A 24433-nucleotide genomic window follows, 5' to 3' on the forward strand; every position below is an offset into this window, starting at 1 on the left:
CTCGTAATCCGAAGCTGGTCAGAGAGGCAGAAGAGTCTCTCACCACCAGGCAGAGGCTGGCCAGCCCTCGGGAGATGAGGCGGCCCCGGGCTACCCAGCTTCGGGACATGGGTGAAGTCTCCCATCAAAAGGTAGCCTTTCCCTGCTCTTCTCCTTGCCGTTTGATGTGACATTTGAAGAGGGCACGTGCTTGTGGCAGCCTTGCCTCCAGCTTACCCAAGCAGCTTGGTGATGAGGTCCTGTTGTCATTTCCAACTGGTGGCGGTGGAGTTCTTTCTGCTGGGGGAAAGGCAAAAAACACATTTCTCCAATGAGCCATTGAAGTCCTGGTCTGCACAAAGGCAGTGGAACCTCTGCTGCAGTGGGTGGGTTTTGCTGGGCAGAGAAGAGTGGATGCGCTTTGCCTGGATCAGTGTTCTCTTAGATGGATGTTCAAAGCTGCTTTTCTTGCAGGACTGCTCAGTCTAACACACAGTCCAGGTGGGTGGATGACTGAGGTTGGCTGTTGAGCAGAAAGCTGCCAGCAAGAGACCTGATGTAGCACATCGGTTACGGGTTGCCCCAGGCAGCACAGGAGGTGGGAACACGTAAGACGGGCGCCCAAATAACTGGCAGTGCTACAGCTACTGGGCTCGGCCTGAGCGTGGCTTTTGTGGAGAAGCGGGAGAGCTGCCTGTGTCTTTCGAGTGACAGCAGTGCAGCTGGGAGAGGGGAGAGCAAGCAGGGAGGAATTATCTCCAAGTACTGCCTCTGCTGGGTCAGCGTTTGGTCTTTGCGTGCATTTTTCAGAGCTGCTTCTGCAGCGGTGTTCAAGAAACGAGCAGTAAGAGAATACAGTGAAGCATCAACATAAAGCTCGTGGGGAAAGGGGATACGAATTGCAGTCTAGCTCAAGTTGCCCCCTGATGCTGAGACTTCAGCTGAAACTTCATCCCCATCCAGCATTCACCTCATTTGTCTGTTTCCCTCCTGCCCTGTTACTTTCTTGTTGGCCTTTCCTCCCTGGTACTGGTGTCTTCCGACTGGTTTCTCGGGTCTGCATCAAAAAACCAAAAAGATATTTGGGATGCGTGGGACTCAGTCTCGCTGTCTCAGAGGGAAGTTCACCTGCAAATTGTTTCCTGTGGAGGCTCCTGGAAACTCCTGGGTTTTGCTTGCTCCCTGAGTGCTCGTGACTGTTCCAGCAAGCGTCTGGAGCTGAGTGAGCCCCTTAGCAGAGGGCTCTGCTGGAGGTGGGCGCTGCTTTGCCTTTTGGAGAAGGCAGCCTGGAGAAACAGCCTGCAAAAGAGCTTCTTAGCTTGAGGCTGCTCAACATGGTCCAGAAACGTTTTGTGAGCTGAGAGCGGAGGTGGGTGGGCTCCCATCTCCTAGTGTGAGCTGGGCAGATGTACTCACCAAGAGACTGTATTTACTGGAGATCAGTGTGGGATCTTCATTCGTTAATCTTTCTCCCAGCAGCTGAAGCTCTCTCTGCTCTGTCTTGCATCTGCAGTTCTCAGCAGTTGGCCTGGACCAGAGGTTGTTCCAGCCGTTCCCATCGGAGGTGGTGTTTGAGAACTACGTTCCCCGCCAGTTCTACATAGCGGCGCTAGCTCTGAGGAACATCGACAGGGTAAGTGCTGGGCTGTGGAGGCTGAGCACTGGGCTGGAGGAGGAGAGCAGTGGAATTCACGTGGTGTGCAGCAGAGCAAGTTACCTGCTGCAGCGCAGCGCATCCAGAATAAAATGTCTCAGCAGCGTGATTCTGCAAGATGGGGGAAATGTTGCCATGCTGGGGATTCTGCCGCTGGTTTTGGCCGCGCACTGGTGGTAACTAAGCCAAAGGAGCTTTCTGAGCCAGCATGCTTCCCCTTGAAAGCCCTGGACTGATGGGAATGTCGAGGGCTGGGCAGTGCTTGCCTGCTGTCATGCTTTACCGCGAGTGTGCACCATGTCCCGGTGGCTCCTTGGTTAATCTTGGTTTCTGGCAGGGCATGTTTCCCTCTCTCAGCCTGTTGAGCCCCCTGTGTGCAACTCCGTGTCAAAGCACAGGGCTTGAGTTTTCTCCACTTTGTGCTGGAGTAAGTTGTAACTCCTGGCATTAGCACTCCAGGCTGGGTGTTTTGGAAGAGCAGGGGAAACAGGCTGGCTTAGCAGCAGCAGTTAAAGGGAAGGACTTGAGGTGCCACTTGAGGCTCCTGCTAAGCTTAGTTCGGTTCTGCTCAGGTGTTTCTAAGCCAGCGTGGCTGTGCTTTCTCTTTGGAGAATCCCAGCACAGGCAGGGTAATGTGCTCCTGAAGGTCTCCAACTTGAACGGGAAAGATTGTGATCCTGTTGAGATTTCCTAAGAAGAATGAGCAGGGAGAAGTTGAGAAGTGGCAGCAACTTTGTTCTGCTCTGCTGTAGAGGGGGAAATGGAGACCTTTTGAATTTCAGCTGGGGAAACGTTTGCTCCAGTGAGGCATGTGCCAAGAGCAAGCTGGTGGGAAAAGACAGGAGGGAGGAAAGGGGCTGAGTTCAACGTCCTGTCGCGGAGCGCTTTCTTCCGCACAGGGATTCTCTTGGTACGTAAGAGGAAGTGTGCTGGAAGCAGAGAAAGGTGAGAAACAGGCGTAATTCAGGATCCGGTTGTGTAAGAAAGAGCAAGACGTGTGTGTGAGAGGAGGGCACAGCGGGGAGCGGGGGGGAGGTGGAAGTGTGCAGGTGAATTAACGCCCTCCTCAAATCTCCCTGTTGGGAGAAACAAAGGAGGGGACAAAAGGAGTGACACCGTCAGGGCTTAATGTAGGGGGAGGAAGAGCAAGAGAAGTCAAAGTATCTCCTGAGATAACAGGTTTTACAGGGACGTGGTAGAGCATGGAAGAGCCTTTGGCAAGGAAGGATGAAGGTATGGTCCCTCAGTTACTCCCAGAGAGTACTGTGTCATTCCTGGTGTAGCTTGGGCATACTGGGAAGTTGCAATGTGGGTACCTATGCCCAAGGGACACCACTGGTGTGGTTCACAGTGACTTTGGGCAATCTTTGCTGCAGGTGTGCCCTTCGTTTATTAAAATGGGCCTCAGTTTCTCTAAGTTTCTCTAAGGAAAACCCTTGGCATATTTAAATGCACAAAGATAGAGATGCTAATCCCAAGAGAGTTCATTATGTTCATTATGTTCTAATTTTGCTGGGTTTTGGTCATGTCCTGGAGAAAAGGAACATTGTGCTCTGTCTCACGAGTTTCCCACATTCCTCGGAATCCTACTGATGTATCCTGCGTGGTAGCTGAGGTTGTCTGCTCCCTAAAACTGCAGCTAGCAGCAATGTGTAACAGAGGCAAAGTGTAATCGAGCCCAATAGGTGCTCTGTATTCACTCCGATACGGAAGTGCTGCACTCTATGCTTACTGCTCTTGCCTACTTGCTGTCGAATTGCTTTCCTGTCTTCAGGCTGCTCCTCAGCACCCTCAGAGGCATCCTGGGTGGCTCTTGCTGAAGATCTTTGCCACCTGGGCTCACGTGCCAAGGGACTTGGCGACCAGAACGTGTGGCTGCAGTGGGAAATGGGCTCCTGGAGCTTGCTGCCCCAGGGCATTGGTGGGAGCAAAGGGTGTTTAGAGCGTCCAGGGCTGCCTTGGCCATGGGTCACCAGGCTTGGGTCAGGGGTGCAGAATGAGCCTGCATTTTTTCCAAGGCTCGTCGTGTTCATCAGTGGAGCTGCCTGCCATTCAAAGTCTCCTTGTTATGCTTTCTGAGATGAGATTGGGTGCTGGGGCGTTGCTGCCTGTGTGCTAGAGAATGTCTGTTTGCTGTCTCCGTGCCTGTGGTATCCATCGTAGAGGCACGTTGGGTGTTCTCATCTCTGCACCAGCCTTTCCTTGTATTACGGATCTCCCTTGCTGCTTTGCAGCCCCCTTTAAATTCTCTTAGCCATCTGCTTCTTCCTGGGGTTGTTCTTTTGTCTTCCTGCTCTCGTCCTTTTGCTCTTGAGGTAAGCTTTTATTCTCAGGAAGCCCAGAGTGTCTGTGGTCTGCTTCTCTTGCTGGTCCACCGCCATGACTAGCACCGCAGCTTGACCACCCCGCTCCACCCTGGTGTGTCAGAAGTGACTTCCTTCCCTCCCCGTATAACGCACGCTGGTTTGCCTTCAGATAATACATTCCCCCTCCAGAGGTATGACTGCATGGATGTGTGCAGGCAGAAGCAAGCATGTTCTTTGGGCTTGTTGAATACGCAGGTGACTTGAGGTACTGCATCTCCTTCCTGCTGCCTTCAGAGCAGGGCGTGTTGTTCCTACTGTCTCTGTGCTGCAGCTGTGTAGCTCAGCAGAAGGGATTCAAGTCCACCCTCGTGTGTTACGTGCGTGTAGCTTCAGAGCTAAAAGTGTTTTGGAAAGGTGGTAAGGAAGGATGTCACATGGCCTGTCCTGGTCCCTTCTCATGTTTCCACAAGCGACAAAATCCTACTTGTGTCTTCCCTGCAGGTTCCTCGTCTGCTGAACGTCATCCTGGGGAACTCTCCTTACTTCGAGTTGATCAGCCCGAGTAATGAGGACTATAAGGTAGCACCGGGCATGTCTTCAACCTACCGCATCCTTTTCAGACCTGATGAGGACAAGGTGAGAGTGGAGGTCCCGAGAGATGGCGCCTTGAGGGGAAGGTGAACCTGCAGGGCTGGGTTCCAAAGCAGGCATGTGGTGTGGGTTTTGAAGAAGTGGCCTGCGTTCAGTGGAGTTGCACTGGATCTAGACCTGGGGGAGACTCTTTCCTGGGGGTGAAGGTTGTGCTCCCATAGGCTGGAGGCTCTTGCCTGTTTCAGGCTGTTTTCCCCTTCAGTGGTGGAATATTTAACGTAACATCTGTTGGCTTCAGGGCTGAGAGTCTGCTGCCTGTGCATGGCCTTTTCCTCATCTTCTGTTTGCTGCTTAAATGTAGTTCAATACTCTGGCCTACCCTCGGGCAGCATGCCTGTAGAAACTAAAGAGGATCTGCCCCATGGTCCCTGGCTGCCCCTGCTTGTGAAATAATCTGTAATGAAAGGCCATGAAGGTAAAAAGTGCATGTACATTGCCGAATGCTACTGTGAGAGTCACAGAAACCAGCAGCTCTTCTTCTGCCATGGGCATGGTGCTAAAGGCACTGTGCTGAGATTGTTTCTCTCCCTGCAGGATTATTTCGACGAGCTTATCATCATCACAGAGAGGGAGAAGTTCTTTGTGCCTATCCGAGCCATAGGTGCCCGAGCCAGCCTGGACTTCCCTGAGCAGCTGAACTTCTCCGAGTGTCCAGTCAGGTTCAGCACCCAGAAAACTCTGCTGGTGCGCAACGTGGGGAAGCGGGAGGCTTGCTACAGCATCACCACTCTGAGGTAAAGGAGCTCATCCCTTGCGCAAAACGCTGTTGCGTGGTCATGGGCTTGTAAACTGTGAGAAAAAGGAGGCAGAGCATCTGAGGTGCTGGAGATGGGCAGGACACGTGGGGTTTGCCATTGCTTGCAGTGTTTTGAGAAAGCTCTGCAAGCAAGTTTTACACTGCAGTGGTGTCTCCAACGCAGCATCTTGCAGGTCTGATGCTGTTGGGTTGGAAGAGGCAAGGTAGGAAGGCAGCTTGACTGCTGAAGAAGGTGCTGTGTGGCAGAGGACAGTTCGAGGGGCTCAGGTCACGGATCCCAAACACAGCATCAAGAAACAGGCAAGCAATGAGCTGGTGAGAGGCACCACCACAGTAAATACCCAGTGAAGTCTAGCATCTATTTGCAAGGCGCTTGCCAACTACTCTACTGGGTAATAGAGCGTGTGTTGAGAGCTCCTTGACAAGGGTTTTAAGAGTTCCTGAACTTCGGCAATGAACTATTTCAGTCCCAAGTTGCAATAAAGAAATGGGAAGCATTAGGAAAGTTTTAAGTGAACTACACAAAAAAGCAGAATTCTGAGTAACTGGATTGCACGTGTGCAGAGGTGAAGAGCTGAGAACTGAGAACTGGGTGCAGAGTGTGGGGGGCTGGGGTCGTGGTATACCGCGGGATCTTCTGAGGTCTGGTTCTCTTTCAGCAGGGAGAGTCACCCGCTCCATTTCTGATCCTGGATGTTCTGGTTTTCTTGTACCGACTGTGGTTTGCTTGCTCCTTGCTTGCACAAGTGAGCTGAAGCGAACTAGACTGCAAACTTAACGGAGGGCCCGGATCTCCCATACAGTCCTGATCTCTCTCTTTGTGTTGCAGCCCTTTCTCTGTGGATCCCTCCATTGGGACTCTTGGCGTTGGAGAAGCGATGGAAGTCACAGTGGAATTCCACCCACCAAAGACCGGTGTTTATACGAGTCCAATGATCGTTCACTATGACACAGGTAAGCGCGTGGTGCACCCTCCGTGTGTCCTTCGAAACAGAGCGGTGTCTGCGCTGTCTGTCATCATCTGGTGGCTTCATTGTCCTGTTGAATGCCTTCTGCAAGGTTCCTTCACGCTGAGTAGAGCAAAGCTCCCCTGCTGGCTGCCAGATATTCCTGTGCTGGAATATTTCAGCCTGTAACAAGGCAGGCAGATCTTCCTGCGCATGGTGCACCGGGGGCGATGGCGAATATTCTGGGTGCTCCATTGCAGAAGAACTCACAGCAGGGAGCCTGACTGAAAAGGAGATGGCTTTTAACGTGCAAGAGAGCTCTCTGAAGAGCCTGCAACCTGTCCCCTAGAGCTCTCCTGACGGGTCATTGCTTTTCATCCCGATCTGTTGTGTTACAGTTCCCGGGAAGGCCTTTGAGGTAGAGACCCTCTTCTTGTGATGTGCTGCATGGGTACAGTTGGTGCTGTGCTGAGAGCTGGGCCATGCTGAGGACTTGTGACCAGGAGGAGCAGTAACTGTGGCAGCGGTAGCCATTAGGGTGCTCTGAGCTTTGCTGTAGCCTGGGAATGATTCTGTAGAAACCGCCTTGTTAGCAGCAGTTCTTTAGTGGTGAGGTTTATGAGCAAGCTGCTGCTAGGGCTGGCTGGAGTCACTAATGTGAGGGTGCAATGATGTCTGAAGGTAGGTCGTGAACACCACCTTGGAGAAACACTTTGAAATGGCTGTGCTGCTGTGCGTGTTGCTCTGGTGCTGGAAGTAAGTCTCCAGCCTTCCAGAGGACACTTACCCTAGTGAAGGGACTCACTTCTCCGTGGTGAAGTGGTAACAGCAGCACGTTTGACAAGGAAGAATGTGCGGGCAGTGGTGAGGCACCTGGCTGTGACCGTAGCAGGAGCCAAAGAAGGAGTTGGCAGGTGGATCCGAGGGCCCAGTAGCAGCCTGTTGAGTGCAGAGCTCAGCACAGAAGCTGCTCTGTAGTTTCCATTGTTGTTTCTGCCCTTCTCCATTGCATTTCAAATGCTCCCGCTTGGGTTCTGAGATCAGAGCTATGCCCAATATTTCAGGACCAGGAGATGAGGATGACACGACACTGGGGGCATCTCCTGCCTGCAGGAGACCCTGGGCAAGGCATGGCTGAGGTGGCGCTCCTCAGCATCACTGAGTGACTTGGATGTAGAATTCCCTGTGACCTGAGTGGGATGGCAGCCCAAAGGGCACCCGGGCACATCTGAAAAGATACATCTCCACGAACGACCCACAAAATAAGGTGCCTAAGGTGGTGCCAGGACATCCTCATGCTGTAGCATGTGCAGCTGTCAGGATATGCTAAGTGTCCTGATCCGGGGAACTGCTTATGCAGCTCAAAACTGCAGCTCTTTCTTCTGTTGCCTGCAGATTGTTCTGTTCCTTGTACTTCCGTCAGCAAGTGAGATGAGCCAAGACTTGCTTTTGCTTTGTTCCAGGTGAAGATGTTCACAAAAGCCTTTGTGGAACAGCTGTAAATGTCAACATCAGGCTTGACAAGAGCTCCTTGACAGTTGAGAAGACTTCTGTCACGCTGTCAAAGCTAAGATCCCTGGTCATCCACAATCAGAGTGCCATCACGGCCCACTTCCAGTGGAAGCGTTTTGTTGATCAGGAAGAGGAGGAGCGGCAGAAGCTGAGGTTTGTTTGAGAGATTCGTCTCAGAAAGATAGATGCCCCAGGGGAAAACTAACACACGGTCTCAGAGGGCTGTTGGGGCTTTTGAACGGATTAGGGCACGTAAACCCATGCACAGCGTGGAGCTTAACCCTTGCCATTGCAGTCCCAGCCGTGCTACAGCTGAGGATGATGTTTTGGGGAGAGAAGGTTGAGTGCAATCACTGGATTGCCTGAGAGGGCAAACTCACGTTTGGGAGCGGCAAACTATTGAGTTCAGAGATCCATGCACTACGGAGGGTCCATGAGGCTGAGGAAGGTGTCAGCACTCGGTACCTGGGACTGCACTGAGCAGTAGCCCTGAAGAGCTGCAGGTGGCACAGCTATTGTGATACTCTAGCAGTTTCTTCTTTGATAAGCTGGCAGGCTCCTTTTCCAGTCACAGGCAGGGTAGAGTGCTTGGTTGGCCCAGAAGGTGGAGGCCGTCCTGCCGTAGGCTGGGGAATTGCCTTTCAGTGTCCTGGTTTCTGGCCCAACGAGGTGTTTCTCCCCTTCCTCATAGGCTGGGCAGATGTGGAGGGCTCTGCGGGGAAGGGAGGGCAGCCAGGACTTGGAAGTGCTTTTGGGCTTCAGCAACCTGTGTCGTCGTGGTGGTGAGAGATGGGGCAGGTTCTTCCAAGGGTGTCTCTGGCAAAGCTTTGAAATTGCCATTTCAGGCAGCAGAGAAACACTCACAGCCTGGGGGGATGAACTGGAAATGACACTTTAAAGCTTATGTGACTTGGGCAATCCTTGTGCGACTTCTCAGGCTCAGATGGGTGCAGATATACAGGAGTTAGTCTGAACCCAGAGCTGATCAGGAAACTGCCTTGAACTGCAGCACTTTTCAAGGGCTTTGAGCACATCAAGTTCAGCGTAATTAGGTCAGAAATGCCTCAAAGGCCAGAACTAGTTTTCCACGGTTGTCTGTTTTTAATGACACAGTGTGTGAGTTCTGTGCAAACGCACTGAGTTAAAAGAAAATCTCGTGAGCTTGCCTTGATTCTTCCCTGGACCATTTCTTTAGCATCTCTCCCCACCTGCCTGTCTCGGACTGGACCCTGGGTGATCCTCTGTCCCCTCAGAAGCCACCAGCTTTCCCCAGAGTTCACTTCAACCTGATTTTTTACGTATGAGACTTGCTGTCGTGCCAGTCTCTGTCCTTGACTCTGAGCACGACGCTTGGTTCCTCCTTACTCGTAGTTTTGGGGATGGTCCAAGGCCACCGTCCTGCTGTCAGAGAAGCTTTTGAGATCTCAGAGGAGAGAGGGCCTTTTCCTGAGAGGAGGCAGTGCAGGAGCCTGTGTTGGGATGTGACCCCAAAAGACATGGCCCATTAGAAGGTGTCCCTCCTGCAGCGCTTTTGGGGATGTGATTCTGGCCTGCTGACGGAGCTTGAGTTGAGGGCTGCTCACGCCAGTGTGTGGAAGCCCTCCTCATGCACAGCATGTGCGCGAGGCTCAGTGTGTGTGCAGCAAGTAACGTCCTTGCCTGTTTCCCTTCTCTTTGCGTTTGGATTTAGCTGGGTGATGATCGTTCACACGGCGTTGCCTCGATTTGCTGCACGTGGAGCTTTCCCCTGGTCCCCCAGTGCTGTCACCCGCTGGTTCTTCATGGCCAGGGGACTGGAGCGTGAAGGGGGGACAGCAGTGTGCCAGCAAGGAGCAACCGCTCTGCAGCAGGGCTCCCCTTTCATCTCCCGCTTGTGATCTTTAAACACTAGAATGATTTCTGCTGCAGTCGCCAATAAAGGGAGAGGTTAAGTGCATCACAGCTCTGCAGTGGAGGCCAAAACGAGGGAAAAGATGAGGTGGTTCAAGATTCCACGTAGGGTTTGCATTCAGAGATGCTGGTCCTGACTTCTTTACTAGGTGATGCTGGGCAGAGTCCCTTCGTCTCTTGGCACCTCTGTTTTCATGCTCAGAAAGCCATTTGTGTCACTGAAGTGATGGGATGCCCAAATCCGTTGCTTTGCTTTGGAAGTGCACCGGGATCCTCTGGTGGAAGGCAGTGCAGATACTGTCTCCTCACCCCTGTGGGTGCAAAAGGGAAGGGGAAAAGTGTGATGCTGGTAACGAGCAGCTGAAAGCCAGTTGCTTCTCCCCTCCCAATGCAGGAGGCTTTTTCTTGGGGGCTGCCAGCTTTAAGAAACCTCTTGTTAGCTCGTCAGTGAGGAGTAAAACTCCTTGCTGTGCTGGGAAGAACGGCAATAATGGGATCCATGTGGGAGCCTGTGTCTCAGGGTCAGCCCTGTGCTGAGCTGCTGCTCTTCCTCGCCGAGTGCTTTGCTGCTCGTGCACTGACACGACAGGCTTTGCAAATCTGCTGCTTATTCAATTATCTGCTTGGTTCGTCTCTCCCATGGCACAGGCTGCAGAGGCAGGAAGAGGACAAGCTGGTTGATGTTCCTGCGGAGCACGGGCTGGTCCCCCTTCTCAGAGAACACCCTTCCCTTCCCATCTGCAGCTCCCAGAACCAGGGGACAGAGGTGCAGGGAGGCTCCATGCCTTTCTGCAGTGATATTTTCACCATTGTGCCCATGGTAAGTGATGGCTGAGAACCTCCCTTCCTGCTGCTCCTCCTCCTTCTCATCTCTGAAGGAGGTCCCTTGGCAGATCCCACATCAGCTGCTTGATGTGCCAAGAGAGGAGACATCCGGTTTCTGGTGAGGCTAGGGGCACTTGTTGCAAAAAGCATTTCTGAACAGCGGCAAGAGCCGACCCCAGGCTGGGCTCTGCTGCAAGGGCTGTGAATTAAGGGCACTTCATGAGTGTCCTCACAGTGTTCAGAGGTATCAGTTATTCTCCGTAAGGACACATTCCCACGTAGCGCGCGGGGGTGAAGAAAGGACACTGGTGCACTGTTAGTTCACATACTGACCTGCAGAATGCAATGGTCCTGGGTGGAAAGGAGGCCAAATTGAGCCCAAGCACAGCAATCCCTTCCTAAAACCTGGATTTATACCACGTCTGAGTCTCCCTTCCAGTGTCGTCTGTGAGCCTGGACACGAGGCTGGCAGGTTTAAACGGGATTTTTGAGTTCTACTGCAGATAGGTAGAGAAAACTGCTCACTTTCCTGGTGATGCCAGCAAAAACCCCATGGCCTTCAATCAGCCAGAGCCTGCCTTCTGAGTATTTGCATGGTCTTGAGATGAAGAATGGCTGCTGTCTGAGCAGCGCAGCATCCCTTCTCATCTTGGAGTAAACCCTGGAATAATCCCAACCTCTTCTTTCTTTTACAGTGGGTGAAAGTAGTTTATTTTTTCTATTTTGTTTTCCGAGGAAGGGGCTGCTGTTCTCTTCTTGGTTGCTCCTGCAGCCCGTGTAAAGCTGAGAGGTGCCTATCCTTAAACCAGTTACAGGAAGTGAGAGCCTATAGAAACCAGGGATGCCTCCTGAAATGTGTGGCAGGGCTTCCTGGGACTGAGCACCAGTGCCAGGATCCTCTGCGAGAGCAGCAGAGAGTTGCAGAAACTGGTAGCGTGGCCCAGACTTAAATCCGCGAGCAAGAGCTCAGTCTCTTCTGAGGGGAACAAAATGCCCCTTCCGGGTGCCAGTAAAGGCGAGGGACTTTGGAAGCTGCTGCTTCCAAGCTCTCCTGTAAATCCTGTTGACAAGCGTTGCTTGCTCCTTGCTCTTTGCTGATGCTCTAAATAAAGGCTTCCAGGGCTGCAGTGGAAACAAGAATGTGATGTTTGAAGATAAATGGTTTGCTGTCACTTCTGTTTCAGGAGGGAAATGTCTTGCCCAATTCTTCCCTTGAAATCAATGTAATCTTTAAGCCCGAAGAAGCCAGAGTCTACCAAGAGACAGTCTACTGTGACATCTCAGGTACAGCTCTTTCCTCCTGCTCCTGTTCCCACAGAGGAGGTAGAAACACTCTTCCAGCCCACTCGGACCTCATGTAGTTCTGGAGGGCTCAACAGGGCAGTGCTGGCACACGCCGCTGTCCCCGTGGTTCCTGGTGGTCTCCTGTCGGAGGCCAGGGCTCAGGATGCCTGGCTCTGCCTTCCTGATCCCAGAAGTGACCAAGCAGTGAAGGAATAAGCTTTCCCGCCATGGCTTTGCCAGCATTTGCAACACAGCTTTAGTGAAGGAGCACCAGGCCCCTGTAGACCAGTTACCTCCAAGATGAGTCTTTGTGACGTGGCTCTCTCCTCCTTCTCGTGCTGCTCACTTTGTGTGCAGAGTAGGCTGGGATGGCAGTGAGAGCTCATCCAAAATTTGAGCCAGGATTCAGGCACCTTAGGCTGCTTCAGTGGCTGAGAGCAGCCTTCAGACTGAAGATCTTGTGCTCTGTCATCTCTAGCAAATGTAAGGGAAAGGACCCACCTTGGAGTTTAGCTGTAAGCCTTGAGGTCTCGGTTGCCTTTGCACCAAGGGATGTGCACGTTAGCAGTACATTTATGGCTTATGTGATCTGCTCAGTGAGAAGGCTGGTTTTCCATGACTGGAGAGAGAGCCTTCATCGGGGACTGGAGAGATAAGACAAGGGCTGATGGGTTCGAGCTTAAACAGGGGAGATTTAGTTTAGATATACAGAAGAAATTCTTTCCTGTGAGAGTGGTGAGGCACTGGAAGAGGCTGCCCAAGGAAGTTGCTCCACCCGTGGCAATGTTCAAGTTCAGGCTGGACGGGACTTGAAGCAAGCTGCTCTAGTGGAAGGTGTCCCTGTCCATGGCAAGGGGTTGGAACTGGATGATCTTAAGGTCCTTTCCAACACAAACCATTCTGTGGTTCTCTGAGACACCGGCCCAGGGGGTTGGTTAGAAATGAGAAAGCAGCCCCAAGATGCATGTCCTGAGGGACAAGATGGGTCCCGTATCTTCTCCTGGAGCATCTAGAGCTGGTTCCATCCAGCCCAGGGACTGGCAGCAGCACTGAGACAACCTGGAAAGTGCCGCGTAGCAGAAGAAATTGCACTCACAGAGATTTCCCTCCACAGGCTGTGAGACCAGGCTGCCCCTGTGCATCAGCGGGGAAGGCGTCGGGCCCCAGGTCCAACTCAGCTGTGACCAGCTGAGCATCGGGGAGGTGACTGTTGGCTCAAGCCACAGCTACAGGGTGAGCAGGACGGGGCGCAGGGCATGGGGTGGATCCGGATGGCTCCCGGGCAGCAGCGAGCCTCGTGGAGCTGTGGGATGGGTCTGAATCAACTTGGTGGTGCTGAGCAGGCGCTTGGCACTGCAGGTCAAGTGGAGTGCTCTGTGTCAGGGGAATAAGCCCAGAGTGGCTCTGTTTGTGTGAAGTTATCCCTGCTTTGCATGGAAAAAATCCCCGAGGCAGAACTCGTCCTGTTGTATTTGGCAGCAGCGCTCAGCATCTTCTGCCTTTTACAGATGTTAATTGCTAAACTAGAAAAGAAGTGAGCCTTCTGTAAGCAAAGAGGATTCCTCATGTATTTCCATGTTGCCTTCTCGCTGCTGCTGCAGGTGTTCCTGCTCAACAGAGGAGTTACTGAGACTCCCTTCAGCGTGGTCCCTCCGGAGAGAGCTCTGGGCTCCTGCTTCACCTTTGGCCCCCGGGAGGGCATGCTTTTGCCTTTTGATCATCAGGCCATCTGGATCTCCTTCAATGCCAGTGTCGTGGGGCAGTTCACAGAGGAATTCCAGTTCAATGTGAAGGGATCCCCTGAGCCTCTGACGCTGACTGTGAGGTGAGGAGGGTTCTAAGAGCTTGGCGGCCACATCTGTAGCTCTCTCTGGGTAGTCATCTCCCACCTACCTCATTTGCTGATGGAGCAGAGAAAGAAAAGGCTTGTCTGAGGTCTTGAGCTTGGCTCTCATCCTGGCATCTCCACACTAGGAGCCCACACTAACCTTGACTCCAGTTTGATGCTGACTCCTTGCGACCGCAGCAGCAAGTGAAGTGGAATTGTCAGCAAGAGGGAGCCATGGAATAGGTTGGGTTGAACACACCAGTTGCTGTGGTCCTTGATTTTGAGCTGAGAGGCAGAGCTGGCATTGGTTGGCATCAACCATGAAATAAATTAATGGGTGTTGTGCAGCTTCACGTGGTGATTCAGGTGGATGTTGGTGAGTCCTGGAGTTTGGAGCCTTCAAGTCTGCTGAATTTAAGGGCAGGTGAGGAGATGCGGTGTGTTCAGGTTCCGTTATGCCTGCAACTACTTGAAAGGAGGATGGAGCCAGGAGGTGGCTGGTCTCTTCTCCCAAGTAACAAGGGAAAGGACAAGAGGAAACGGCCTCAGTGTGTGCAGGGCAGATTTAGACTTGATGTTAGGAACAGTTTCTCCCCGAAAGGGTGGTCAGGCATTAGAAGAGACTGCCCCGGGCAGTGGTGGAGTCACCATCCCTGGAAGTGTTCCCAAACCGTGTAGACGAGGCCCTTAGTGACACGGATTAGTGGTGGGCTTGGCAGCGCTGGGGTGACAGTTGGGCTTGATGATCTTAAAGGTCTTTTCCAGCGTAGATGATTTGACGATTCTGTGTTGGGTGGTTTAAGACGTGTTGCTCTTGGATGGGTCAGCTGGTGCCCTGGTGGTTGGCTGATGTTTTCCTCCAAGATTCAACTGTCCGCTCTGTTGAGCTGTTGCGGCTCTTGTCAAGGGATGTCTGGGGCTCCCCTGGCTTCGTGTCTCAAAGTCCTGCCCCCATAACGATTGCATGGATCAAGATCTTCTGAGCAAGGTGTTCCTGTACTCCATGGGAAGAGCGGTTCCAGCTAAGAAATGCCAAAGCAGGAAAGCTGTGGCTGGGAAGGGTAGTTACATTGAGTGTGCTTTACTGGGGACACCCCTGTGTCCAACACATTACAGATGGGGAAACTGAGGCACGCAGCCATCACTTGTTTGGTGTCCTTCCTCAGGCCATCTACAACTTGGGGGCATACCCTGCATGACACTGTGCCCCAAGCCCCAAAAGCAGCTATGGGCTGCTGACCGCTTTGCTTTGGCTGCCTCCCGTCCACCTGGATGCTGTGCTGAGCATGAGGGTGAGGGCTTGATGTGAAACCCCCTGAGGTTCTCAGGCTGGCTTTTACCCACCGGAACGGTAAGGAAAGCTGAAGGCTTTGCAGTTCTCTTTAACCGAGGCCATGTCTCCTCTGCCTTTGTCCTCACAGTGGCTGTGTCACTGGGCCGGCGTTTCATTTCAATGTATCGTCCCTCCGCTTCGGTGAAGTCTCCTTTGGTGAGTGTGCCCTGGGCTTGGGCTGCAGGGTGGGAGGTCTGAGCCTTACCCAGATGGAGCACTTGTCCAGGACAGCATTGTCACTTGTGTTCCTCCATAGCCGCCTTCAGCATGTCAAAACCAGGACTGCCAGCTGCTAGGCAGTATTTTGCCATCATGAGATCAAACAGAACCAGACAGAATGGCACAGAGCCAATTGAATGGTTCAAATAGAACGGAGGGAGTAGAAAGTCAGTGTTCTCTGGTGTCCCTCACAGTCAGTCCAGCCCCAATCTGCCAGTCCTCAGCAACAGAATGACTGTGAAAGTCTTTCTTGTCCGCGGCCAACTGGAGAAGGGAGTTGAAGGCAAGCTGTAGGTGCCCTGGGTGAATTTTGCTGTTGTGAGGCAAGGGCACCATTTACCCACCTGACCATTAGCGTGAGAAATCAACTAGTGCTGTGAGGCCAACTCGTTGTCAGCTCCCAGGTAACATGGCCAAGCAGTAGCTCCGCATTGGGCGCCCATGTCTTCAGACATGGGCTCCTCCTTCCCCACCAAAAGCCCAGCTCTGCTGACAGAGCTGGCGGCTGTGCACCCAGAGCTTCTCCACTGAGATGCAGATTCTGGTTCTCCACCTCAGTCTCGCAAAGGACTTCTCACTGAGATGGTCTCAAGTTTAAATGTGAACTCAACCCCCCAGATCAGCTGCGATTGTGTCAGTGGCTTCCATTATGGAAAGCAAGTACCAAAGCTGAAGCCATGTCAGCCTTTGTGGGGTAATGAAAGGCGGTGTGCAGCATGGCCGTTTGTCCCCACTCCTTCGGGAGGGTGAGACACAGGTCCTGCTTGTTCTTGAGCAAGCATCAGGTTTGCCTCCAGTGAAGTGGGCCGTGAGCTGCCACAGGCTCAGTCTCGATTGTCCCAAACCAGGAGATGCACCGAGGTTCCTGTCTGGAGAAACTGCTTCAGAGTGCTCTGCATCATGCTGTGGCTGCCAATTTCATCTTTCCTTTCCTTTCCTGGATCATCTCTTTGATGACAACATACTGCTTTTATCTCTCGAAAACTGTGGGAGTGTTTGTGGAGTTCACAGGGACTTTTCTGGACTGACTTTTGAGAGTAAATGTTCTGGATGCACCGTCATGGTTGAGAAGGAATTGGTGCTGGTCTGGGGGAGGTGAGAGCTCCTCACAGTTAGAGACACTTGTGTCAGAGTGGCATTTCTGTGTGGCAAGCGTAAAAGGGACCGTCATTGACGACGACTTCCCCACAGAGCTTCTCAATCAGCTGTAATTGCCATTGAAAGGAGGCAAACTCCAAGCGCAGTTTTATCACCGCAGGATGTGCACCCCAGGAGTCACGGGATAATAAACTCCTGTTGTGTCCTTTTCCCAGGCTTTCCTCGCACCCTGTGCTGCCGCCTCACTAACACTTCCTCGGTGCCCTTCAACTTCAACCTTCGCATTCCTGGGGACGGCTCGGGAGCACCCAGCGTGACCAGTTTTGCTCAGGTGTCAGACAGCACTGGTCCGTCGTGGAGAAAGCGAGCCCCAGGTGCCAAGAAGCCAGCTGAATTTACTATCAGGCCCTGCACAGGGACCATCTGCGCCAAGGGACACTTGGATATCCAGGTACGCGAAGAGTGCAGCCCTGTGTGCTTCAGAGGTGGAGCTGGAGCTTCGGTGGCATTGAGGGGGCTTTAGCACTGCTGGCTCTGAGCATCCTGCGAGTAAGAGTTGGGCACTAGTGTTGGGCTCTACATCTGCCCTGGCAACGCAAAGCGCATTCAGTAATTCAGGTATTGTCCAAAGAGTTCTGTTACTGCCAGAGACTGTGCTCTACACATGAACCAGCAGAAGAATTAAAGGCAAACATCACAGAATCCTAGCCTGTTTTGGGTTGGAAGGGACCTTGCAGCTCATCCAGTTCCAGCCCCCTGCCATGGGCAGGGACACCTTCCACCAGACGAGGCTGCTCCAAGCCACATCCAAACTGGCCTTGAACACCGCCAGGGATGGGGCAGCCGCAGCTTCTCTGGGCAACCGGTGCCAGGGCCTCAGCCCCCGCACAAGGAAGAACTTCTTCCTGATACCTCATCTTCCTCATATCTACTAAATCCTCCCTTTCCTTGCTGTGGAAGGAGATGTGGAGGGCACTGCATATGGCCGATGGGTTTTGGGAGTGATGAAGTATTTGATGCTCTTGTCTTCCAGGTCACCCTGTGCTCCAACACCGTGAAGAGATACAAGCTGGCCCTGGTGGTTGATGTGGATGGTGTTGGCAGAGAGGTGTTATCACTGCCCGTCAGAGCCAGGTACCAACGCTTCCCTTGCAGCCCCTCTTCTTTCCCTATGCATCTGCCAGAAGCAGGTGGTGCTGCCTTGCGTAGAGCTGGCTGGCTCCAGCTCCAAACGAGGAGCATTGCTCAATGAGCTAGTTCTGCCCAGCTAGACAGGAGAACAGCAGCGCATGGAAAGCAGTCCATGATGAGCAGCACTTGTGCTCAGGCACAGGCACGGCCCAGGGCCTTCTCCTACAGGAAACTGTGATTATATTCCTTATCGGCCTGCTCTGGGGGCTTGAGGTGTAATGTTTCCAAAGGGCCGCCTCTCCTCCTTCCTGCAAGTGTTGGACTTGTGCTGGGTTGTGGCCAGAATCCAGGACTGGTTTGGGCCACAGCAAGCAGCTGCTGCAAGCTGTTGTCTGCCTCAGTTAAGGAGGGGCCGTGCAGACGGGCAAGGGGCTTAGGGCAGGACTGGTGAGGGAAAGGTAAAGGCGAGATCTTGTGACAGACAAAGTAGTCCTTGGTGTGGAAGGTGAGCTCAGGTTTTTGTGCTTCCGTCTGGCTCTGCTGAGCATTGATGTTCTCGGAGTTAAGCTCAAAGTTGTTCTTGCTTCAGCCACATTCAGGCCTGTTGTGCTGCGGTGGGCGTCAGTTCAACGGCAAGAGGGATGCATTTCACCGGTGCTGTTCCCTCTCCCGGGCAGAGTTGTGCAGTCAGTGCCTGGGCTGCAGTTGTGTAGAACAAGTGCAAATGGGAGCAGCTGGCGTGCGGACCCGTGGGGAAAGGAGCAAGGCAGCCACAGGGCCTGGGAGAGGGTTATCGCTCACGGCGCAGGGCAGGTGGTGGCCTGCACCCTGCGTTGCTGGGGTAAAGGGCTGGATTTCAGGCAGGGACACAGCGGTGTTTTCCCTGAGACACTGGAGTCTGGTGTTCCTGGAGCCTTGGCGAGCGCTGCTCCTCGGTGGGAAAGCTCCCTCAGAGCTCACACCTCGCTGGGGCCATTGAGAGGGTCCTTGCGAGCCTCCTGGGGCAAAGGAGGGGCAAAGCTGACCTGGGACAGGGCACCGTGCTCTGCCTGGGCACTGAGCAGCTTTTGTGATGCTGTGACTCAGGGTCTGCCCCTCTTTTGCAAGAGGTTGTTGGGTAAAAAGAAGTTGAAGGCTGTTTCTCACTGTAGGCGTATCAAATGACTATTTGACGGTGACAATTGGGTCGTGCTCCATTTGGTGCTCATTGAGAAGTAAACAAGTAAGCAACGCTGTGTCAGAATCTAATTCCCTTTTGCTCATCTCTCTGCCTAGATGTGTAATTCCCCCGCTGCGAGTGCTCCACCCGGCTCTGACCTTCGGACGATGCTCTCTCAAAGTCCCTTACCAGCAGATGCTGACCCTTGTGAACGACAGCAACCTTCCAGGCTGCTACTGGGCTCTTCCTCAGGTTTGGCATCGCATCCGCCTCCTGCCTCCAATGTCACCTAGGGGTTTGTTAGGGAAAAAACGGGTTTGGTTAAGATGTTGCTGGTTTGTATTCAACCCTAAAGGTTTGCTGGGAACAGGAAGCTACCTGAATATCAACTCCAGGAAGCAGCTTAAACTCTCCAGGAAGCAGATTATATTCTAGCCTTCGGGATGCTTTCAATGCGGGAGAACTTGTAGGGTTGTGAAAAGCTGCTGCAAGGAGGCTGCCAGCACGGGACGGGGGGTTGTGGAGGCAGCAGCTGTTGGCCCCCCTCGGGATGCTGAACCCATACATGTCTTGCATCTTGAGTTGTGCCTTTCTGCTTTCTCCTAGGCATTTTTAGACACATGTGTGAGTTGCCGTTGTGGTAGATGTTAAAGAGTTGAAAGTTTCCTCAAAGGTCAGTCTGAAGCCGTGTTTGGTTCTGTCCCTTATAGGAGAACAAGGATACTGCTGCTGTGTGGTACTCCAGCCCTGAGCCCCGTGGGATTATCCAGCCTCAGAGCTCGGTGGAGATCCCGTTCACACTGGAAGTCCAGGTGACGGGAAAGCAGGACACCGTTGCTCGTGTTGCGGTGTTTGGGAGTAAAGAATCCCCACTGGTGAGTGCTGGGGCAGACGTGTGCCTTTGTGCCTCTCATCTTGGTGGGATGTAGAGCGTACAGGGGTTCTTCCAGGGAAAATGATCTATGGCTGTTGTCTACAAGGAAAGAAGGCATTCGTGGCATAAGCAACACTAATGCCTGGAGAAGACATGGGACTGAGTGACCCTGTGCCCGGTCAATCCATCCTCAAGGCGCTGCGCTCGTGCTCGGCTGCTGCTCGCAGCCCGCAAATGCTGGTCAAAACCTGGCTGGGTGTTGCCTGCACAAATGGGAGTTTCTGGGTGTCATTTCCTCTAGGTCTGCCTTATGGCTTGAGTGCAGCTTCGGGAGCTGGTAGCCACATCCAAGCTGGCCTTGAACAGTGCCACGGATGGGGCAGCCATAGCTCCTCTGGGCAGCCTGTGCCAGCCATAGCTCCTCTTGGCAACCTGTGCCAGAGCCTCACCACCCCTCACAGGGAAGAGCTTCTTCCCAGGATCCCATATTGATCACCACCACCCCCCCCCCCGTCAATTTAGAGCCGTCCTTCCCTGTTCTGTCCCCGCAGGCCCTTATCCAAAGCCCCTCTCAAGGTTTCTTGTTGGCCCCTTTAGGCACTGGAAGGTGCTTTAAGGTCTCCCCAGAGCCCTCCCTTCTTCAGGCACTACAAGCCTGGTTAAGGCTTGGGGTGTTTGGAGCTGGGGAAATCCCGCCAGACTGGATAAATTCTCATTGGTTTTAGTGATGTGAGAAGGGGGTTTAGCAAAAGGATCCACATTCCTCCTCCGCTAGTTTGTGCCCCTTCTGCAGGAACAAACTTTTGGGTCTCAGGCTGTCAGCAGAAAAAAATACTGCTCGAATGATGCAATTAATAATGAATGTCTTGGTGCAATAAAGAAGTAATACCAGGAATGCACACAAGCACAAATGAGAGGCAACTAACTTGCATGATCTCTACTGAGAAGAGCTTTGCTTCCAGCCTCTACTGGTTTTCACAGGAGAAGCTTTGGGAAGGTTGAAGAAGTTCCTGTGCAGTGTGGCTGTGCAGCCGCAGCAGTCAGGGAGGGTGGTTTATGGCATGATGGAGCAGTACAAGGAGCAGGCGTAGGCGCAGGGTAGCGGAAGGAGAGCTGACAGCATGGAGGAGGTGTGAAAAGCATGCGTGGGAGATGGGGGTTCTGTATCCCCTCCTAATGGGATCTTGTGGCTTTCAGATCCGCAGGGACCACTCCAGGTGCCACCTTTGCTCCAGCCTTCCTGTTTCAGCCTCACAACCCTGACAGCTTCAAACAGTCAGAATTCCCTCAGCCTACGAGCCCCCTTAGAGCTGTCCAGTCATTCTAAACCTTCCCTGTTGTTTTTTTCTCTTTCCTGCCTGCCTCCTGGAGCAGGAAATCCATTTATTGAGCACTGGAGAAGGACCAGTTGTCCACGTGCACCCAAGTGAGATAAATTTTGGCAGCATCCAAGTTCTACAAGATGCTTCCCGGACCCTTCACCTCTCCAATCAGTCTGTCATCCCCGCATCCTTCTCGGCAAAGATGGTAAGTGTCGCTGGGGCTGTTTTCCAGAGCAAGTGAGTGGCCCATAGCAGCCTGTGACTGGAGCACTTATTTCTATGCAACATTCCCACGTCACTGAGATGTGTCTGAGAGAGAAAGCCAGATGTTCCATCCGAGTGCAGCAAGAGGAGCCTGGCTCCGGGGGCACTTGTAGCTGGGGCACCCGTCAGTAAAACAGAGTTTGCAGAGATGTTTGAGCAGAAAGGAGTTCATTTCTGCAAGTTCTCCCTTTATTTTGTGGAAGGCGTTTAGCTGTGAGAGTCTTTGTTTTTGGAACTGAGAGGTCTGTCCTCAAGGCGCTTAGGGTGAAGTGGGTTTCACACCTCCTCGGGGGTCAAACCAGCTGGGTTGTTGCCCAGAAGCAGACTTGTAAGGGTTGTGTACCTGCAGAGCCTGTGTGCTCTGTAACATTGTAGAGCATGTGGCTGCAGAAAGAGGCTGTTTAATTCCTGGAGGCGGCAGGGTGGAACAGGCTGCGGAGCAGAAGGAGGTTGTGGGGTCTTCTGACAGGGGCTGATGCAGCCAGGAAGGGCTCGTGTGCTGGGTCTGGGGGGTGCTCCCCACCGGAGGGGCGTCTGTGAGGGGCTTGAGAGGAGGTTTGTTCTTCTGCAGGCTGGGTTGTTGAAGTTCTGGAGCCGCTTCACGCAGGCCTGTGGCTGGGGACTTGGTTGTGTCTGCGCATGAGGCATCCAGCAGGGTGTGAGAGCACAGGCTCAGCCCCCTGGGCAAGGAGGAGGGGGCTGAATTTCCCTCCTGCTGCTTTTCCAGGCGTTTGGGGGTTAAATAGAACCTCAAAGTGGGGGATTCGCAGGCAGCTTGCTTTGTCCGCACCATAAAAATCTGCTTTTGACCTCTGCAAAGAGCAAGCACCCCAGTGCCCTCAGCAGCTGCCTCCTTCAGTGCCCTTTCTTACTTGCTGGTAAGCAAAGCAATTGTTACTCTGCTCGTCAGGGGAAAGCAAACATGTCCTGTTGCGCTGTGCCTATTGGCAACTGAATTACAGAGGGTTAGAAGTCTTCAAGACAGCTGTGCTTCTAGAAGCAAGCTGAGAGCTTTTCCCAAAGGCAAAGCAGGAGCAGTTTGGTTCTTAAATGTTGCGCTTGGCAGCAGCTGGGCAAGCCGTAGCCGTGCCCTGGAGAGCCGCGATGCGCAGAGTGGTGTCCCTGGCCTCCCCAGCCTGGCAGGGAGGGCAGATGCGATCATGGAGGGGTGAGCTGTGGACAGGGAGCACAAATGGAGACAAGCTCTGCCCCTTGATCCCGTAAAACATCCCGTTGACGGTGCTCGGGGCAGAGGCTAAACCACAGTGGTCCCCGTGCTTGTGCTGAGGAGATGCTGATGCTGAGGAGGCAGGAGGAGGCCGGTTGTTGGCGGGAGCATGTAGCCAGCCTCAGGCTCTGATCTCCGCCTCCTGCAGGGCTCGGGGTGCTTTTGGGCTGTTTCCTGCCACTGGCTGTTTGTGTGGATAAGGAGCAGCTTTGAAATGAAGAACAGAGGGTCCCCCCCACCGGGAATGCTGAACCACCTGGGACAAGGCTCTGCAGCCAGCTGGTGCAGGACGGGGTTTATTTCCCCTTCATGAGCAGCCCTACGAGGACAGTGACTCAGCCTGACTGAGAATGGGAATGCTGTTGTTAGAGCTATGGGAATGGGAATGCTGTTGTTAGAGCTACGGCTCTCGCTAGAGCTACGGCTTGATCAAGTGCAGGTGCATTTGTAACGTGGAGTTCTGCTTCCTCTGTCACTTGTGCAAGGCCAGAGTGACCAGATCACTTCAGTGACTCATCTGTAAACAGATTCAAGAGAGCTGATTGTGGTGTCTCCTCAGTCATCCCTTGGGGCAGCTATCCGTCCCTTCCTCCCTCTCTCCTTCCCTCCCTCCATCCGTCAGCTGCACACTGGTGTCCATTGTAACCAGATTGTGGAAGCTTTCATTCACGATGGACGTCTGTGCTGGGATAAGATTCTGATTATCGTGGTGAACTTCTGAAGTGGTGGATCCCAGCCCTTACTGGTTACTCAGGAGCTCTGATGCCCAATAGTACAAGAAGCTGCTATAGGGTCAGAAATAGCCACTGTCTTTGTGCATGCAGTGCATGCAGCTACGGCATCATTTTGCGGCGCACTCAAGGATAAGCAAGTAGCAGAGATGTTATCAGAGGTTGGGTATTTGTCTTGAAAGTGGGGGTATTTTGTAGCGTGGCTCCAAGAGGTTTCTTGTCTCTGAGACACAGGCTGGATTGGGGGCAGGCAGAAGCTGACCTAGAAACCCAAGGGAATGTGTCTCGGCAGAGCCTTGTGGCCCTGGCAGGTCTCCTGTTCAGCAGTGCACGGTGCTGCCCCTTGGAGCCAGAGCAGATGCTGACTGAAAGAATGAGGAGAGGATGCAAATCGTCCTCCCCTGGCCTGGGCTGTTGGCGTGGGCTGTTGGCCTGGGCGGGCCCAGCAGGGCTGTGCTGGGTCACGCCAGGGAGTTGAAGGTCTGGCTCCGTCGAGACCCCCATCCTCATTCCTCAGGAATAGTTTCTGGGGTACAATTTTCTGGCGGGCTTGTTGCCAAGCTTTGATAAATGAGCTTTGTCAGGGAGCAGACTCTCAGATTCACGTTTGGAGCGGAGCTCTCAGGGCTCCTTTCCAAGCGAGCTGCCCTGTGTCAGCACGAGCCAGAGAAGCTGTACATGAATGTCAGTGGAATCTTCACACCCACTGGCTCGGTGTGAACGTGTTGCCTGGGCAGGCCTTGGCTGGTGGCAGCCAGGTCCGTGGTTTCCGTCCTAAATGAGTGTTGTTTGTCTTCCAGGCTGGTGCAGACTCGTGCTGGACCGTTGGACCCAGTCAGGGAGTGATCCCTGCCAAGGCAGAGGTGTCTCTGGCTGTCACTGCAAACTTGGATGACACGGAGCAATTCAAGGACGAGGTGGTGCTGTTCATTGAGAACAGTCGTGCCTACGTCATCCCCGTCCAGGCTGTTGGCGTTGGCACCACGATTGTCATTGACAAACCCTTTGGCCCGGAGCTCAACCTGGCGCCCTGCTTCAGGTAGGGAATCTCTCAGCTCCCACTTCCCCATGGGCTCAGCAAGGAGGAGTTCTGCTGCAGTCCCTCAAGCTTCTTCAGTGCTCACAGTCCTGGCTCTGCTTCCCTGAAGCCACAGGGCTTCCTTTGGAAACATTTTATGGCCATCTGCAAGTCAGTAGGTACTCTGAAAGCCACCGAGCTGGAGAGCAGTTGCTAAGTTGTTGCTGAATTGTCTTTAGTCATAATCCATTTGTCTCCTCACTTTATCAAACAAAGATTTGGAGGAAGAGAGCAGGTCCTGGAAGCCTCCAGCTGAGAAATGCTGCCTTACAAGTACAGACATGTTTCTCTCTGCAGTGATATTGCTTGCTTTGCCATTCCGTCTGGAGTAAGATCTCAGAGCAGCAGCAAGCCTGGGCAGTA

The 24433-nt window shown here is 53.1% G+C and overlaps 1 protein-coding gene across 1 annotated transcript; it reads left to right on the forward strand.

The window, feature by feature from the left end:
- Positions 1–41: 41 nt before the first annotated feature.
- On the forward strand, positions 42–24035 carry LOC136005916 (hydrocephalus-inducing protein homolog; the record flags this gene model as incomplete). Its single annotated transcript, XM_065663806.1, has 11 exons — positions 42–131; positions 1493–1612; positions 4441–4575; positions 5125–5324; positions 6177–6301; positions 7758–7948; positions 17317–17417; positions 18690–18825; positions 19284–19448; positions 20822–20974; positions 23793–24035. Coding segments are annotated over 11 exons (1659 nt in total), but the record flags the coding sequence as incomplete, so codon positions are not given.
- Between the last annotated feature and the right edge of the window lie 398 nt (positions 24036–24433).

This window comes from Lathamus discolor, chromosome Z, assembly GCF_037157495.1.
Source record: "Lathamus discolor isolate bLatDis1 chromosome Z, bLatDis1.hap1, whole genome shotgun sequence".
Lineage (NCBI taxonomy): Eukaryota > Metazoa > Chordata > Aves > Psittaciformes > Psittacidae > Lathamus > Lathamus discolor.